Source organism: Aquarana catesbeiana, linkage group LG04, assembly GCF_042186555.1.
Source record: "Aquarana catesbeiana isolate 2022-GZ linkage group LG04, ASM4218655v1, whole genome shotgun sequence".
In the NCBI taxonomy this organism is placed as follows: domain Eukaryota; kingdom Metazoa; phylum Chordata; class Amphibia; order Anura; family Ranidae; genus Aquarana; species Aquarana catesbeiana.
In genome coordinates this window covers 55,297,048-55,315,096 of record NC_133327.1, presented here as the reverse complement: position 1 = coordinate 55,315,096, position 18,049 = coordinate 55,297,048, and the positions used below count along the sequence as shown (strand labels likewise).

General features: G+C 47.1%; 2 protein-coding genes, 2 non-coding genes and 2 pseudogenes across 4 annotated transcripts; all 6 read right to left on the bottom strand.

Annotated features, from left to right (window-relative positions):
* Positions 1–326: 326 nt before the first annotated feature.
* On the bottom strand, positions 327–495 carry LOC141141992 (U2 spliceosomal RNA; annotated as a pseudogene).
* A 914-nt stretch (positions 496–1,409) lies between these two features.
* On the bottom strand, positions 1,410–1,600 carry LOC141141768 (U2 spliceosomal RNA). Its single transcript, XR_012244215.1, has one exon. It is a non-coding gene; the product is annotated as a U2 spliceosomal RNA (small nuclear RNA).
* Positions 1,601–2,514: 914 nt separating this feature from the next.
* LOC141141821 (U2 spliceosomal RNA) lies at positions 2,515–2,702 on the bottom strand. The gene has a single exon (XR_012244247.1). It is a non-coding gene; the product is annotated as a U2 spliceosomal RNA (small nuclear RNA).
* A 3,836-nt stretch (positions 2,703–6,538) lies between these two features.
* On the bottom strand, positions 6,539–8,190 carry LOC141139263 (uncharacterized). The gene has a single exon (XM_073625222.1). The coding sequence runs from the start codon at positions 8,032–8,034 to the stop codon at positions 6,544–6,546; it is 1,491 nt and encodes a 496-aa protein (XP_073481323.1). The 5' UTR covers positions 8,035–8,190; the 3' UTR covers positions 6,539–6,543.
* An 880-nt stretch (positions 8,191–9,070) lies between these two features.
* On the bottom strand, positions 9,071–9,244 carry LOC141141795 (U2 spliceosomal RNA; annotated as a pseudogene).
* LOC141139262 (uncharacterized) lies at positions 9,155–13,366 on the bottom strand. The gene is made up of 2 exons (XM_073625220.1): positions 11,748–13,366; positions 9,155–11,039 (listed from the first exon to the last, which is right to left on the bottom strand). Exons 1-2 carry the CDS (start codon positions 13,027–13,029, stop codon positions 9,649–9,651), a joined length of 2,673 nt encoding a protein of 890 aa, XP_073481321.1. The 5' UTR covers positions 13,030–13,366; the 3' UTR covers positions 9,155–9,648.
* Positions 13,367–18,049: the final 4,683 nt, after the last annotated feature.

The following is an 18,049-nucleotide window of genomic DNA, read 5'->3' as shown; positions in this document are numbered from 1 at the left end:
GTCGGCTGGTGCCGGCCGGGGTAGGGGCGGGGGTTGAGGCAGCGGCATTCCCGGGCTTGGAGGAAGTGGCTGGAACGGGGTTCTTCTTCTCTTTTCCGGTCTTCTTTTCGCTCTTCCCCATCGTCAAGGATTTGGATGTCGCTTCAGATGTTTCTTAGGCGGCTTCCTTCTGGCTCCTCGACGTCTTCGCTCTTTTTCGTAGCCTTTAAAAAGGCTCTAGCATCTACTGCCCGGAGGTAGTAATGCGGAGTGGGGGAGGAGGGAAGACCGCAATCTCGTTCCCTGTGGGGGCTAAGCCTCTAACCCAATAGCAGCAAGTAGGTGAAGCTGAATTTAATCAACGATCCTACCAGGCCGAGCAGAGGGTACCCCACAAGGACCAATTAGCTTGGATAGATACAAGTGGTTCTCAACGTCCTAGCTGTGAAGCAGAGACACCCCTAAGGGCTAAAGTCGATACTACACTTGATCTTAGCCAAAAGGCCGAGAAGCGATAACCCAATTATTCTCTTTTCCGAGCGAGCGGCGGCCTGGCACAAACGAGGAGCTCGCTGAGAGATGCCCGTCTAGCCTTCCCCCGGTCTAGGCTGGCCGCAGCCACAGGCACAGCAACTTTTCACACCTACCCGGGCTTGAGGCCTAATCCCTCCACACAGCTGCCTAACACCTCCTTAACACACCTGCAGCCCATTCTGACCTTCATACTGCCAATTAGGCAGCCTTGAGCACTAATTGCACACAGCCAGGTGCTCCTCGTTGATGGCTAACGAGGGAAATCATTTGCATGGACCCGCCTCCTGGTAAGATGAACGAGGAAGACGAGACGGGGACCCACTAGAGGGAGACACAGGCTGCGAAAACGAGGGAGTGAGGGAAGGAATGCATGCCTGGACTGACTTTGAGCTCCTGGACTGACTTTGAGCTAGCTGCAACAAGGGACAGCAGAGATGGAGCAAAGTCAGGCCTGTTGAAATGGCCTGGCCTGGCCTGGCCTGGGCCTGCCTGCTGCTGCCTTTCGAAACTGACCCTGGCAGTGAAGGCTTTGTTTTGGGCCTTGGGAGAAAGATTGATGAAACATTAGCTAGCTGTCTTGTCGAAATGTGTCTGCTTACTGACTTGCTACTGACTTGCTGACTTGCTAGGTTTGGCTTCTTGCAACTGCCACTTTACCTGCTGCTTCTTCCTGACCCCAAAAATATGGAGCGCAAGGAGGGAGGGGGGAGAGAGAAATAGGCCAAGAAACTGACACGAAGCAAAAACACCAATACACACAGGGGTTAAATGCAAGTTTATTATTGCAAGAATTAACAGCTTGTGGTGAGCCCTCCAAAAAAAAGCAACATTGCCATTGAGCAAGCAAAAGGAAGATTTGTGTTGTTGTTCAATCTGTTTTTTGAAACTGCATAAGAGAGGGGTGCACCGGTCCTGGAGGTACTGCAATACCAGGTCGATGCGTGGAGTGGACAGAGCAAGCTCTTCTTCCATCTCCCTGTTCTAAAAATCCATTTAATATATGGTCCCCAGATAGGGGACGTATCAGATATTAAACTGATAAGAACAGATACTACACTTGATCTTAGCCAAAAGGCCGAGAAGCGATAACCCAATTATTCTCTTTTCCGAGCGAGCGGCGGCCTGGCACAAACGAGGAGCTCGCTGAGAGATGCCCGTCTAGCCTTCCCCCGGTCTAGGCTGGCCGCAGCCACAGGCACAGCAACTTTTCACACCTACCCGGGCTTGAGGCCTAATCCCTCCACACAGCTGCCTAACACCTCCTTAACACACCTGCAGCCCATTCTGACCTTCATACTGCCAATTAGGCAGCCTTGAGCACTAATTGCACACAGCCAGGTGCTCCTCGTTGATGGCTAACGAGGGAAATCATTTGCATGGACCCGCCTCCTGGTAAGATGAACGAGGAAGACGAGACGGGGACCCACTAGAGGGAGACACAGGCTGCGAAAACGAGGGAGTGAGGGAAGGAATGCATGCCTGGACTGACTTTGAGCTCCTGGACTGACTTTGAGCTAGCTGCAACAAGGGACAGCAGAGATGGAGCAAAGTCAGGCCTGTTGAAATGGCCTGGCCTGGCCTGGCCTGGGCCTGCCTGCTGCTGCCTTTCGAAACTGACCCTGGCAGTGAAGGCTTTGTTTTGGGCCTTGGGAGAAAGATTGATGAAACATTAGCTAGCTGTCTTGTCGAAATGTGTCTGCTTACTGACTTGCTACTGACTTGCTGACTTGCTAGGTTTGGCTTCTTGCAACTGCCACTTTACCTGCTGCTTCTTCCTGACCCCAAAAATATGGAGCGCAAGGAGGGAGGGGGGAGAGAGAAATAGGCCAAGAAACTGACACGAAGCAAAAACACCAATACACACAGGGGTTAAATGCAAGTTTATTATTGCAAGAATTAACAGCTTGTGGTGAGCCCTCCAAAAAAAAGCAACATTGCCATTGAGCAAGCAAAAGGAAGATTTGTGTTGTTGTTCAATCTGTTTTTTGAAACTGCATAAGAGAGGGGTGCACCGGTCCTGGAGGTACTGCAATACCAGGTCGATGCGTGGAGTGGACAGAGCAAGCTCTTCTTCCATCTCCCTGTTCTAAAAATCCATTTAATATATGGTCCCCAGATAGGGGACGTATCAGATATTAAACTGATAAGAACAGATTTTTTTTTTTTTTTTACTATTCAGATCAAGATTTTCAGTACATACAACATTACTGCCGTGGTACAAACCAACTGTACGATCTCATCATCATCATAGTACTTTCATACAAAACCATAAAACAAACCAACATACATCATACCCTAACTCCCTGAACTAAAAGCCCTACTCTGATCAAACGACTAAGACAAACAACACACAGCACCTATACTTCAAATGTAAATCAAAACCCAACTAACTTATTTCTTTTACATTTTGACCTTAGAAATCATAAATTAAGGGTAAAGACAATCCCCCACCCAAAACTCAAATTCACCGATTTGCTCACATTTACATCCTAAAACCCTTTTCCCTACCACTGTCAAAAAAAACTACGTACTCCACTTATTCTTCTTACATCCCCATTTACCTACCCTTCCGTACCTACTCTATCCACATATACCTCAACCCACACCTACTTTCACAAAACTATTCCAACTCCTTCTTTTCCAAACCCTCAAACTTTTTTCTTCCCCCATCTCCTTAACATCTAACAAAAAGGCTACATGTAACTTCGTCAATACCATCCGGCAGCACCACTCTACATCAAACTCCTCCTTTCTAACAACCAACTGGTTCCTCATATCCCACAAAACTTCTTTCAGGATACAACTGAAAATCCATCCTAAATTCCTCCCTTCCACCTTCCCCAATCCAATATTCGTTAATAAGCCCAGATAAGTAAGCTTATTATTACACACCTTCTGTATAAACTCCCCAAAAACCTCTCTGACATTCCTGGCATATTCGCATTCCCAAAAAAGATGTTGCACACTTTCCACCCCTCCACATCCTTCCCTTGGACATCTATCTGATCTTACAATGTCTCTCCCTTTTAAAAATTCTCTTGTTGATAAAGCATTATGTAATGCTAGCCAAGCCACATCATGCTGCCTATTGGACAATCCTGTCACACTCAGAGCACTCCAAGCACTTACCGCCTCCACAGATCTTAATCCTCTGATGTTACTTACAATGTCATCTCTATACATTACTCTCCTCACCTTTCCTTTATCCCCTCCATCCAACCCCAAAGGCATTAAATTATAGACACTTCCAATTTTCTCCAGTCTTTTATAATGTACCGACAACAAAAAGGAGACAGGTTTTCCCAACTCCACACTCCTCCATCCCCATCTCCTAAACAACCAACCTCCCATATAGCGCACCATATTTGAAGCCCTACTGTCCACTTTCACCAATCTGAAAAACAATAACCACACATTCATGTCCATGAATTTCTCCAAATCTGGGAACCCCAGACCACCCAAACCACATGGTTTTTTAACTATCACCCTCGCAACTCTCTCCATTTTTGTGCCCCATAAGAAATTAAACATTATTTTGTTAGTCCTCATTGTCCACACTTTTGCCATAGGGAACACTAATGCCGTATATAATATTAAAGGAAAGATAACCGCTTTCAAAATTAAGATCTTCCCTCTCAAAGACAACTCTCTTAAAGCCCAAAATTCCAATTTCTTTTGAACCTTTTGTGTCAACTCCTTATACGTATCTTTTCCTTTGGCAACTTTATCAAAGGTAATTCCCAGCACTTTCACCTCTTTTTTAACCTCCAAATTTTCTCTTTTGATTTGCACCTCCACTCCCAAATTACAAAGGCAGCTCTTCTTCCAATTCACCTTCATTTTCGATGCAGCACAATATATTTCCGTCACCAAACCAACTCTATTTATCTCCCTCTGCTCTGACCCTATTATGAGGACATCATCCATATACGCCATGGATTTTACGTTCTGTCCTCCTCCGCCAGGTATTACAAACCCTTTACATACCTTTTCTTTTTGTATATTAACCAAAAACGGTTCTATCACACAGATGAAAGCCAACGGGGATAGCGGGCAACCTTGCCTCACCCCTGCTCTTAAAACAAAAGACTCACTCAAGGCTCCATTCACCAAAACTCTGCTCTTGATTCCATTATAGAATCCCTTTATCACCCCCAATAAATTTTCGGGCAAACCTAGCTTCCTCATAACTTCAAACATAAATACATGGGATATACGGTCATATGCCTTTTCTAAATCCAGCGACATTACCACCAAAGGTCTCTTGTTCCTATTAGCGTATACCACCATATCCCTCAAAAGGATTAGATTGTCGGAAATCCTTCTGCCAGGTAAGGCACACGTCTGCCATGGTCCTATAATCTTTCCAAGAACCTCTCTCAATCTGTTTGCAACTATCTTAGCCACCGCCTTATAGTCAACATTCAGAAGAGTTATAGGTCTCCAATTCTCCATGTCTCCTCTATCCCCTTTTTTAAAGATCAAAGTAATGATTCCTTCTCTCATTGACTCTGATATCCTTTTCCCATCAAAAATTTCTTTAACCACATCACAAAAATCTGCACCTATGGTCTTCCAAAAACAAACATAAAATTCTGCAGACAAACCATCACTCCCTGGTGTTTTATTTTTTGCCATTCCTTCAAAGGCCTGTTTAACTTCCATATCATTAACCACTCTTCCTAACCACTCCTGTTCTTCTCCTCCCAACCGTCCATCCAATATTTCACAATACTCTTCCATTTCCATATGATCTTCTTTTTCATAACCCTTAAAACGTTCTTTAAAGAAGCTTTCCACTTCCTTTAATACCTCCACTCCCTCCACCTTACCCCGATCTGTATTCACATATTTCACAAAATCTTTTTTCCCACACATTTTTTTGAAAAAATACCTCGTACATTTTTCGTCCTCTTCCTTATGTTTCACTCTTGCCTGGAAAATTATTTTCCTTCCTTTTTCTCTTATACACTTCCTCCGATCTTCTTTTACCACCCTTAATTCCTCCTCCACCTCCACCCCCATCTCTCTAAAATAATGAAGAGTTCTCAACCTTGCACCCAAAATTTCATATAGTTTCTTTCCCTCTTCTGCCCTCCTCCTCCCCCATACTTTAAAGAAACCACCTATTCTTTGCTTCGCCCAGTCCCACCACTCCAACAGACACATAAAGCCTTGTTTCTTTCCAACCAAATGTTTATATATTAAATCAAACTCTCTTATTATTTCAGCATCTCTCAATAAATGATTATTTATTTTCCACACCCCTCTACCAAAGTGTACACTCTGATCAAAAATAAAACTTGCTTTGATTCCCCAGTGGTCACTAAAGAACAAGAAAAACTTTTCAAAGTCCTTATAGTCCAAGTCTTTGGAACATAATAAGAAATCAATTCTCGATTTAATTTTCCCAACTTCAGAAAAAAAAGTAAAATTCTCTTTATTCGAGTTTATTTCTTTCCCAATATCCACCAGCCCCAAATCATTAATCAAATTGTTAAACAGTACAGATGAAGCATCCAAAGCCCCTCCACATCCTCCCACCCTGTCTGCAGAATCTCTGACCGTATTAAAATCCCCAACCAAAATTGTAGGTATTCTTCCTACCAAAAACACTTGCAAATTTTGCAAAAATTCTATTCGTGCCGATCTATTTGCTGGTGCGTACACATTAAAAACTCTAAACTTATAATCCATAAACTCAAAAATACCCAATATACATCTCCCAGGAATAATCACTTTGTATTCTAATATTTTTATGTTATTATTTTTTATTAAGAAACCCACGCCAGTATTTCTATTTTCACATGCTGGAGACCAACAGGACTCCCCATTCCACTCAGATTTGCTTGGAGCAAATTTTATACCACATTCCTGTAAGCAAATCAAATCCAAATTCATTTTCCCTAAAAAATCAAAAATAACAGCTCTCCTAGTAGCAGCACCTATAGATCTAACATTTAATGAAGCCACTACTACCGCCATCATAACAATAATGTAATTTTAACATCAAACTCCAAAAACACTCCTTCAGGACATTTTCTCTATTCCTCCCATTTTCCCTTCTCCTGTTCTGCCTCTTCTTGCTGCCACCACTGGGGAATCAGGAGTCTCACCCTCATCTGACGATGAGATCATCCCCAATAGTGCATCTTGCTCAATTTTGGCTTTTTTGTAAGCACTAATTTGACTTGCATCCTCTCTTACTCTCTGTCCCAATGGCAGAGATGCACTATCCTCCATGTCCATCTGTGTTCCCCATTCTGTCTCATTTATGTTTACAGTTACAGGGTTTATTTCTTCTGGCACTCCTCCCACCTCCATTTGACTCTCATTTACTTTAGCTGTCATTTTTCCCTTTCTTTCCTTCTCCTCCACTAGATTCCTCTTTAGTTCTGCTTCTCTCACTAAGTTGACCTTAAGCGCTTTGATTTGCATATTCCCCGCCTCCACCACGCCCCTTCCGACGTCACTCTGCTGTTCCTTCCTCCCTCCGCTCTCTGACAAACACACTGCGCCCGAACACGAGGCGGCCGAAGCCACGCCCACCTCCAGCGTCCCAGCGCCATCTTTCTCACCACCCACCACCGTTATACTCGCCGCTGTTGTACTTTCCGGGCACTCTATCACCTCCTCCTCCATCCGTTCTTCCTCCTCACGGACCCCACACTCTAAGATTAACTTCAGAGCTTTCGCTTTTTTTAAAGTTTCCTCAATTGACTGTGCAGCAGTAGTCTGTATCTCAGATGGCACATACGAACCCCTGGCTCTCCCTCCCCCTCTCACAGCGTCGGCAAACGAAAAGATCCGACACCCTGCCTTATCCTTCTCAGGACAATTCCTGGCAAAGTGCCCTGACCCATCACACAAGTCACATTTGCGTCCTTGCTTACAGTCCTTTGCCATATGGTTATCTGCCCCACACTGCCTGCACCTCATAAGAACCTTGCATTCCTCCTTCTCATGTCCATAACTAAAACAGGTTCTACAAAATGGAGGTTGCCCTGAAAAAAACAAAGAGCACCTCTCTCCTGCAATAGAAAAAAACGGTGGGGGCAAGGTATAAACACCCTTATTATCCGTGCTAAACTTCACTTTAAACTTAATTTTACTCCTGTACATCCCATATTGGTTCCTTATCTTTACACCCCCATCAATCTCAGTACAAAATTTGGACAAATAAATCCTTACCACCTCTTGCTCCAGGAAGGGATTATACAGGTGCACGACCACATCTCTCTTTTCAGCATCAAACAGTGGTTCCAACTCCACGTCCTCCCAAATACCGGTCTCACATTTCCCTCGATACACCTCATATGCCCTCAAGCATACATCCTCGGAATGAAAGGATACATCATAAGTACCAGTCGCAGGGAAGTCCTGCAATGCATATATGTCACTCACCGTCAACTCCAAACTTTCCAGCAAATAGTCCTCAATAATTTTCTTCACCGTGATATTCTTTTTTTTCTCTGGTCTGACCACCAGTCTCAAAGATTTCGGTAGAATCCTCCTCGACATCTTTCTACCGCAAAAACCAACAGTACTCCGGATTCCCCAAAGGGGAGATCCAGCGCTTCACTTCTCTTGACCACCACTAGGTTTCCCCAGTCTGATCGCAAGCCAAAAGGCCGAGAAGCGATAACCCAATTATTCTCTTTTCCGAGCGAGCGGCGGCCTGGCACAAACGAGGAGCTCGCTGAGAGATGCCCGTCTAGCCTTCCCCCGGTCTAGGCTGGCCGCAGCCACAGGCACAGCAACTTTTCACACCTACCCGGGCTTGAGGCCTAATCCCTCCACACAGCTGCCTAACACCTCCTTAACACACCTGCAGCCCATTCTGACCTTCATACTGCCAATTAGGCAGCCTTGAGCACTAATTGCACACAGCCAGGTGCTCCTCGTTGATGGCTAACGAGGGAAATCATTTGCATGGACCCGCCTCCTGGTAAGATGAACGAGGAAGACGAGACGGGGACCCACTAGAGGGAGACACAGGCTGCGAAAACGAGGGAGTGAGGGAAGGAATGCATGCCTGGACTGACTTTGAGCTCCTGGACTGACTTTGAGCTAGCTGCAACAAGGGACAGCAGAGATGGAGCAAAGTCAGGCCTGTTGAAATGGCCTGGCCTGGCCTGGCCTGGGCCTGCCTGCTGCTGCCTTTCGAAACTGACCCTGGCAGTGAAGGCTTTGTTTTGGGCCTTGGGAGAAAGATTGATGAAACATTAGCTAGCTGTCTTGTCGAAATGTGTCTGCTTACTGACTTGCTACTGACTTGCTGACTTGCTAGGTTTGGCTTCTTGCAACTGCCACTTTACCTGCTGCTTCTTCCTGACCCCAAAAATATGGAGCGCAAGGAGGGAGGGGGGAGAGAGAAATAGGCCAAGAAACTGACACGAAGCAAAAACACCAATACACACAGGGGTTAAATGCAAGTTTATTATTGCAAGAATTAACAGCTTGTGGTGAGCCCTCCAAAAAAAAGCAACATTGCCATTGAGCAAGCAAAAGGAAGATTTGTGTTGTTGTTCAATCTGTTTTTTGAAACTGCATAAGAGAGGGGTGCACCGGTCCTGGAGGTACTGCAATACCAGGTCGATGCGTGGAGTGGACAGAGCAAGCTCTTCTTCCATCTCCCTGTTCTAAAAATCCATTTAATATATGGTCCCCAGATAGGGGACGTATCAGATATTAAACTGATAAGAACAGATTTTTTGATTGAAAAATGTATACTTTATTTTGCAAGAAAATATACAAAAAAACAAATACTTTAAACAGGGTACATCCAATCTGTACTGCGACGCAGCGCATAAATACACTACATTACAATACATCACCAAGCATACAAATAAATTACATTCATCCTGCGGTATGATGCCTAATGTGTTGTGCAGAGTAGTAATACCCCGAAACATCACATCATGCATGACGCCGCATTACCCTGAAAGCAGTACTTAAAAACATTTCACAAAAAGTCCAGTCATATAGTCAAATAACATTCAAATGGGCAACGGGTGTGATGGGGGGGGGTGGAGAAGGTGGGGCAGGGGAGGGAGTAAAGAGTTCACAGGCCCGAAGCTTTATTTGAACTGCCAAAGGATACACGGGGGAGAGGGGGGGGGAATGGGGAAATCTTCAGACCTCCTCTTCCTCCTTGAAGTCCATCAGGTGATAGTCTCTGAGCAGACTGTGAACCAGTCTGCGACAGTCCTCGATGGACATCCTCTCCCGCTGGTGGATGAGGCGCTTTCTGGCGCACCATAGAGCGTCCTTAAAGCAACACAGCACCCGCCAGGCACCGTCAATGTCCTCCTGTGAATGAGTTCCACAGAAGAGTCCGTTCAACACACCAAAGTGTGTGATTGCAGTCTGTGGTACAAAGTCTTTGAGTTCAGGTTCCAGGGCCCTCAACAGGTCCTGTGCAAAGGGGCACTCCCAGAAAACATGCAGAGCAGTTTCCTCCTGGATGATGCAAAAGGGGCAGTGCCTGTATCTACACAGGTTTCTGGCATGCATAAATGTCCTGAGTGGCAGCCCCCCTTGGATTGCCATCCATGCCAGATCTTTGTGCCTGTTGGTGAGTCTCTTTGAAGAAACATTCCTCCAGACCACTTTACAAGTGGCTGAAGGGAGGCCTGGAACAGTCTCAACAATGTCCGATGCTCTGATCAACTTGTGGATAGTTTTTGGCTTCCACAAGTCGGGCTTCACTCCATGTAGCCCCAGCTCCTTAATAAACTTGAAGGTGTCCAAGTAGTACCAAGGCGTGTCCCAGTTGTAGGGGATGGAGCTGTCCCATTTGTCCCATCCAAGGGTCCTCCAAAGAGGCAGGAGGAAAAAACGGGACATAGAGTTACCGCCAGAGTCCACAGTTCTGTCCACCAATGTCCTGCGGATGCAGTTACAAGCAAAGCACACCCTCAATAGTGTAGCGATGTCGGGCACGCCCTTACCGCCCTTGAGGGGTTCCTTGAACATAACCGCCCGCTTCACTCTGTCCATTTTGGAGCTCCAGATGAAGTGAAACACCGCCCTGGTGATGGCCTTACAGGTGTTGACCCGAGGGGGCCAGGCCTGGGCGAGGTACTGCAACACAGGGAGAATCTCGCTGCGGAGTACCAGTGTTTTGCCTTCGATGGTGAGTTCTCTGAGGCTCCAAAGTCCAAACTTCTGTCGCATCTTTGACAGTCTTTCCTCCCAGGACTTCAGGGCTGCGCCCTCAGCTCCAAACCAGACCCCAAGGATTTTGATGAAGTCCGTCTTGACGCTGAAAGGAATTGGTGCAGAAGAAGGCAGGAACCACTTTCCGAAGAGCATGACCTCTGACTTCCCGCAGTTGACCTTTGCCCCTGAAGCTTGGCCGAAGTCCTCACAGGTCTGGGCGAGTGTGTCGATGGAGCGCCGGTCAGCACAGAACACCGTCACGTCGTCCATGTAGAGTGAGCACTTGACCTCCCGTCTGTCCGGTCCTGGTGCGGTGATCCCTCTGATCTCTGGGTTCCGTCTGATGCTTCGGGCGAAGAGCTCTATACAACAAACAAAAAGCAGAGGTGAGAGAGGGCAGCCTTGTCTGACCCCAGACAGAATTGGAAAGGGGTCAGTTTTCCAGCCATTTACCAGCACCAAACTAGAAATGTCAGTGTACATTACATTCACATACGAACAAAACATTTCCCCAAGACCAAACCTGCGCAGAGTTCTGCACATAAACTCGTGGGAGACACGGTCAAAGGCCTTCTCCTGGTCAAGACTGACCAGGGCCGCGTGCACACGGCGGCCATGAATGTACTGGACCGTGTCCCGGACAAGCGCAAGGCTGTCCGCAATCCTGCGACCAGGAATGCCGCAAGTCTGATCCGGGTGGATGATCTGTCCGATGACAGACTTCAACCTGTTGGCCAGGACCTTGGCAAGGATTTTGTAGTCCACGTTCAGCAGAGAGATCGGACGCCAATTTTTAAGATCCGATCTCTCCCCCTTCCGCTTATACAAAATCGTGATCATCCCCTCCCTCAGCGACGGAGGCATTCTGCCCTCCACCACCATCTCCTCGTACAGCTCGAGCAGGTCCGGGCCCACGAGATCCCACAGTGCTACATAGAGCTCAACTGGGAGACCATCGCAGCCCGGGGTCTTGCCTCGCCTAAAGGATTTAGCGGCAGAGTGCAGCTCCTCCAGCGCCAAGGGGGCGTTGACGGTTGATGAACCTGCAGGATCAATTTGGTTAGTGATACCTGACAGGAACCTGTCGGCCGCCTGTGTGTCCGTTTCTTTCGGGGAGTAGAGGTTGGTGTAGTAGTCGCTGACCACTTTCATCACAGCCTTCTTCCCCTTCTGGAGTGTTCCGGTCTCGTCGCGCAACTCTGACAAGGGTGTGTGTCCTGAGTGGAGTTTCCTGAAAAAGAAAGAATTACACTTCTCACCTTTCTCAAGATTCTCCACCTTGGCACGGAAGACAATGTGCCTGGATTCTTCCTCGAAGTGTCCTTTCAGGCTCCTCTTGGTGTCCTCCAGGTCCTGCCTAACGTCCCAGCCACAGTGCTGAAGGTCCTGCAGGGACTGCAACTGACGCTGCAGTCTCCTGAGTTCCCTCCTCCTGGCACACACACGCTGGCGTCCCCTTGCCTGAAAGAAGCTACGCAGCTTAACCTTCACAAACTCCCACCAGTCACTTACCCTTCCGAAGAATCTCTTTTCCTCCGTCCAGGTGGCATAGGCTTCTCGGAGTTCCCCCAGCAATTCCTCGTTTTCCAGCAGGGTGCTATTCAGCTTCCAGGAACCCGGTCCGCGGGCAAAGCCCTCGCCCAGGTCACCCCGAAAGTGAATAGCCCTGTGGTCAGAGAAAAAGCAGGGGACCATGGAGAACTCACGATGCTTGACTGTTCTTGAAGTGAGCACGAAGTCAATCCTGGAACGCACAGATCCATCGGGTCGGCACCACGAATAGTTCACGGTCCCTTTCCCTATGGATCCCACGGCGTCCTGCAAGGAGGCCTCCGAGATCATCTCCTTGAGCAGCCTAGAAGTAGCATCAAGTTTTGCGTATATGCTGGAGCTGCGCCCATCCTCCTCGATCGGACAGTTAAAATCACCGCCGATCACTACTGTTCTGGTGGTGACGAGTTGGGTCCGCAGGGTCTGGAAGAGTTCCAGCCGCGCATTCTTGTCTGGGGGGGCGTACACGTTGATGAGCCTAACTGGCTCTTCCACCCACGAGCCGTCTATGACCAAAAGACGGCCACAGACTAGCTCATGGATAGAGTCAACCGTGAAACGCCCACCCCTGACCAGAATGGCTACGCCTGCAGACTTGCAATCGCCACCCCCGGACCAGTAGGAGGGACCAAGGGTCCACTGGGAGGACAGATGAGTGTACCTCCTCAAGGGAGGAAGGGCGCACTCCTGAAGCATGTAGACATCACTCTGCTGACTTGAAAGAAAGGTCAGGACCGCTTGCCTTCTAGATGTATCCTTGATACTCCTCACATTAATGGAAAAGATTGAGATCTCAGCCATAATGAAAAAGGGTATGAGGGTCTAGTTAACAAGGGTCCGAACTTACCTCCCCGGAGGGGGGGGGTGGCTCTTCCGTTGCGTCTTCTGCCTGTCCTGTGTCCTGGGCCAGGCCCAGCTCCTCAAGGACAGACTCCATCATCTGCTGGCTGATGTGGACGTTGGGGGGGAGGTCATGCTCAGGGTCGACCACGATCTCCTCCCCTTCCTCCTCCTCTCCTGCAGACTCTAGGTCCTCCACTACTTGCTTGGGTCCCTCGCTGTCGCGTTGGACCCCGTTGGGCCGTTTGGTGGAGGTGGCGGGTTCCTCAGCTGTTGGGCTCTCTGGCTTACGTTTCCGGCTTCCTCTTGGGCCACTGGTGGGGGTGGAGGGGGGTGGGAGGGTGGGGAAGTCCTCCAGGGAGGACAGGTTGGGGGGGGAAGGGGTGGGGAGGGGCTCCTCCGGCACAGAGGGGGTGGGAGGGGGTGTGCTGGAGGTAGGGGATGGGGCAGGGGCAGGTGGGGCGGGGGTGGACTTACCTTTGGCCTTTCGAGGTTCTTTTGGTTTTTCTGGCAGCTTTCTCCCGGATGGCTTACCCTGGCTTACTGCTCCAGCGTAGGTCCGGGTTCTCTGGGGGCAGTGTCTGAAGACATGTTCTGCCAGTCCGCAAAGGTTGCAGGCTTTGGACCTCGGACAGTCCTTGGTCTCGTGGCCTGTCACCCTACAGAACTTGCAAGCAAGTTCTGTACAATCCTTCCCTATGTGTCCCGGCTGCCCACACTTGTTACAGTTGTAGGGTATGCCAGGGTAGAAGAGGATTCCTGCGGAGGATCCCAGGGAGAAGAAAGGCTGCAGGTGCTGGATGTCCCCCGAAGGGTCTTTCCTCAGTTTGCAGAGCACAGACCACTTACCTATCCAGAAGCCGTTTGCATCGAAGATTTGGATCGGGTCCTTCACCACGGTGCAGAACCTCTGGAGGTAGGTGGCTATGTCCTTTCCACTGGTATGGGGGTTCCTCATGGCCACTGTCACCCGCTTTTCGTCCCGAGTTATGGGGCAGTTCGCAGTGAACTTCCGGAAAGGGGATTCAGGGCCACTGGTCTTCACCATTTCCCAGTACCTTCTGCAGACCTGGAACGACACAAAAGTTATAAAGAATATACCTCTTGTGAAGGCCTGCACCGAAAGCGTCTCCGCTTTGCTGAACCCCTGTTCCAGGATCATCTTCTTTCCAAAGATCTCCGGGGTCATGTCGGGGACTCTTCCGTCCACCTCCTTCAGCTGCAGCACGACCGTCTGCTTCATCCATGGCTCCAAAGCTGGGAGCCCGTCTGCAGGCTGGTCTGGCTTGGCTGGTCCCGGTCGGCTGGTGCCGGCCGGGGTAGGGGCGGGGGTTGAGGCAGCGGCATTCCCGGGCTTGGAGGAAGTGGCTGGAACGGGGTTCTTCTTCTCTTTTCCGGTCTTCTTTTCGCTCTTCCCCATCGTCAAGGATTTGGATGTCGCTTCAGATGTTTCTTAGGCGGCTTCCTTCTGGCTCCTCGACGTCTTCGCTCTTTTTCGTAGCCTTTAAAAAGGCTCTAGCATCTACTGCCCGGAGGTAGTAATGCGGAGTGGGGGAGGAGGGAAGACCGCAATCTCGTTCCCTGTGGGGGCTAAGCCTCTAACCCAATAGCAGCAAGTAGGTGAAGCTGAATTTAATCAACGATCCTACCAGGCCGAGCAGAGGGTACCCCACAAGGACCAATTAGCTTGGATAGATACAAGTGGTTCTCAACGTCCTAGCTGTGAAGCAGAGACACCCCTAAGGGCTAAAGTCGATTTTTTTTTTTTTTTTTTTTTTTTTTTTTTTTCTTCCAGAATGAATCGCGTACTCAAGACTCCTTCAAGCAACTCTCCAGAGATCAAGCAGCGTTCCTTTCATCATCTGGACATCATTTTTCCACAAAGGTAAGTAAAAACAGTAAGTAAAAACAACCCTACCCCCCACTAAACTCTTTCCTCCACCTATCATACTTCCAATACACGTTTGCATCCTCCACCCCCATCCACCTTCTATCATACAACAGCACAACATATAATTTGGCCAAACATAAATTCATACAGTCTTTTTCTGAAACATTAACATTTTTCTTCCACTTCCAACACCTAACATCCCACAGAACTTCTTTAAAAATAGCAAAGAAAATCCAGGCCTTCCGTCGTTGCTGTACCCTTCCACCCACCAAACCAAAAAAACACCCTAAAAAACACATATTCTCCACCTCCACCACCCCTTTCACGAACTTCTCTGCTTCTTTACACACACTTTTTGCAAAATTACACTCCCAAAAAACATGAGCCGCAGTTTCCACCTCCCCACATCCCTCCCTTGGGCATCTATCATCTCTAGCTAAATCTCTTGCTTTTAAAAAGGATTTTGTGAGTAAACAGCCTTGAAATGCCATCCAAGAAATTTCTTTTTGTCTATTAGTTACACCCTTGGTCAAGAAATTCCCCCAACATTTTTCCGCTGAAATAGACTTTAGACCCAAAATATTAGTCACCACTTCTTCTCTCCTCATCCATTTAACAAGATTAGTTTTAGACATAGCTCCAACCCCCAGCTCACTCAATTTGTTTTTCAAAAAAAACTGGTGCAAACGTAAGTATACAAAGGATGGGACCAAGGCCACAGGTTTCCTTAGGTCCTTCACACACCATCCCCATTTCAGCATAGTCCACCCAGCTAAATACCTCACAAACCTTGCAGCAACTCCATTGGCAGAGTAGGTTTTAAAATGACTTATCCACAACTGTATACCAATAAAATTCTGAACATTAGGAAAATTATATCCCCCAAGTTTCACATCCTTCATAACAGTAACACGGGACACCCTCTCCATTTTTGCACCCCAAAAAAAGACAAAAAGTAGTCTGGTAATCTTTTGGATAGACTTCATATTCGGTGGAAAAATTAGGCTAGTATATAACAGGAGAGGCAGTATCACTGCCTTCACCACCAGAACTTTCCCAGAAAGTGTCAAGCGCCTCAATTTCCAAAAATCCAACTTCTGGACTATTTTACTTATCACTTTTTGGGTATTATCCTGACTCATGATGTTCCTTTGGAACCGAACCCCCAATACCTCAATAGTTTCAGTGGTTTTCAAACGACTCTGCGTTGTACTACAGGACCCACTTAGCACACACACTTGGCTTTTATTCCAATTAACTTGCAGACCAGACATACTCCCGAATAGCCTTAATTGCAGCTCCGCTCTATTTAAGTCTGCTGGAGAAGAGCAAAAGAACGTAACATCATCCATATAGCATATGGATTTTACTCTTACACCATCCCCTCCTGGAGTAAAAAAACCTCGGAAAATCTTATCCCTTTGTGCATGTCGCAAAAGGGGTTCCATCACACATATAAACATAACTGGGGACAAGGGACACCCTTGCCTCACTCCAGAGCTTACACAAAAAGGGTCAGACACTTTACCATTTACCAGAACACGACTAATCATGCCAGTATATAATTTTTTAAGAACCACCAAAAACTTGTCTGGGAAACCCATCTGTCCCAAAACTCCGAATAAAAAGGAATGAGCAACCCTGTCATATGCCTTTTCAATGTCAATGCCAGCTACGGCCAGTGGAAGATTATTTGACTGAGCATAAACGATCAGATCTCTTAACAACGTCAAGTTATCTGAGATCCTTCTACCAGGAACTGCACATGTCTGCCACTCCCCCACTAGGCTTCCAACAACCTGACTGAGACGACTCGCCAACAACTTTGATATTATTTTATAATCGACGTTTAATAAAGTTATCGGTCGCCAATTCTTCAAATCACGCTCCTCCCCTTTCTTGTATAGCAAGGTAATCACCCCCTCCTTCATCGATGGGGACAGATTCCCAGTCTCCACACAGTACTTTACCACCTCCACCAAGTGATTTTTTAAGATCGGCCAAAACTTGACATAAAATTCTGCCGGCAGCCCGTCTTCCCCTGGAGTTTTATTTTTCGGCATCCTTCTCAAATTCCCCTCCACCTCCTCTTCTGTAACTACATTTAATATAGCCTCTGCCTCCTCACTCCTCAAACTTCCTCTCAAGACTTCACAGTATTCCATAATTTCCTCTTTCGTAGCTCCAGCATGCTCTTCATATAATTTTTCATAAAAAAGCCTCGCTTCTTTTACCATTTCTTCTCCACACACTTCCCCTTCCTCTGTAAACACACTCTTCATAACTTTTTTTGCCCCCATAGCCTTTTTGAAGAAGAACCTTGAACACTGTTCTCCTTCTTCCATATCTTGCACCTTTGCACTAAAAATAATTTGTTTTCCTTTTTCCTTCAAGAAACTGCTCCTCTCTTCCCGCACCTCCTCCAACTCCCCCTCCACATCAATACCCGCTTTTTTACACTTTAATAATAGGTGCAACCTCTCCACCAAAGCTTCTTCTTTCTCCTTCCTCCGCCATGCTCTTTCCACTCCTGCTTTCTTAAAGAAAAAGCCTATCTGTACCTTAACCCAATCCCACCACTGCAATATTTCTTCAAACTCCTTTTTCCTCTTCACCAAACGTGTAAAAAAACACTCAAACTTAGTACAAGCCTCCTCTTCCTCTAAAATTGTGGTATTCAGTTTCCATAACCCTCTTCCAAAAACAATCCCCTCCTCCAACATAAAAGTACAGTAAACCATCTTGTGATCCGAAAATAAAAAAGGCTTAACTTCATAACTCTTCACTGTAATAAATTCAGATAAGAAAATAAAGTCGATTCTTGAACTAACAGAGCCACGGTCCGAGAAATAAGTATGAGAGGCATCCCTCCCCTCCCTTTCCACTGCTACATCTTTTAACTTCAAATCCACCACCATCTCATTTAATAACTTGGATGATGAATCCAACTTACTCTCCTCTCCCGTACCATTTCTATCACTTACTTCCCTGATACAATTAAGGTCACCCGCTATAATTGTAGGCATCCTTCCAGGTAAGTATAACTTTAAAGTATTAAGAAAATCATTCCTATCATGTCTGTCTGCAGGA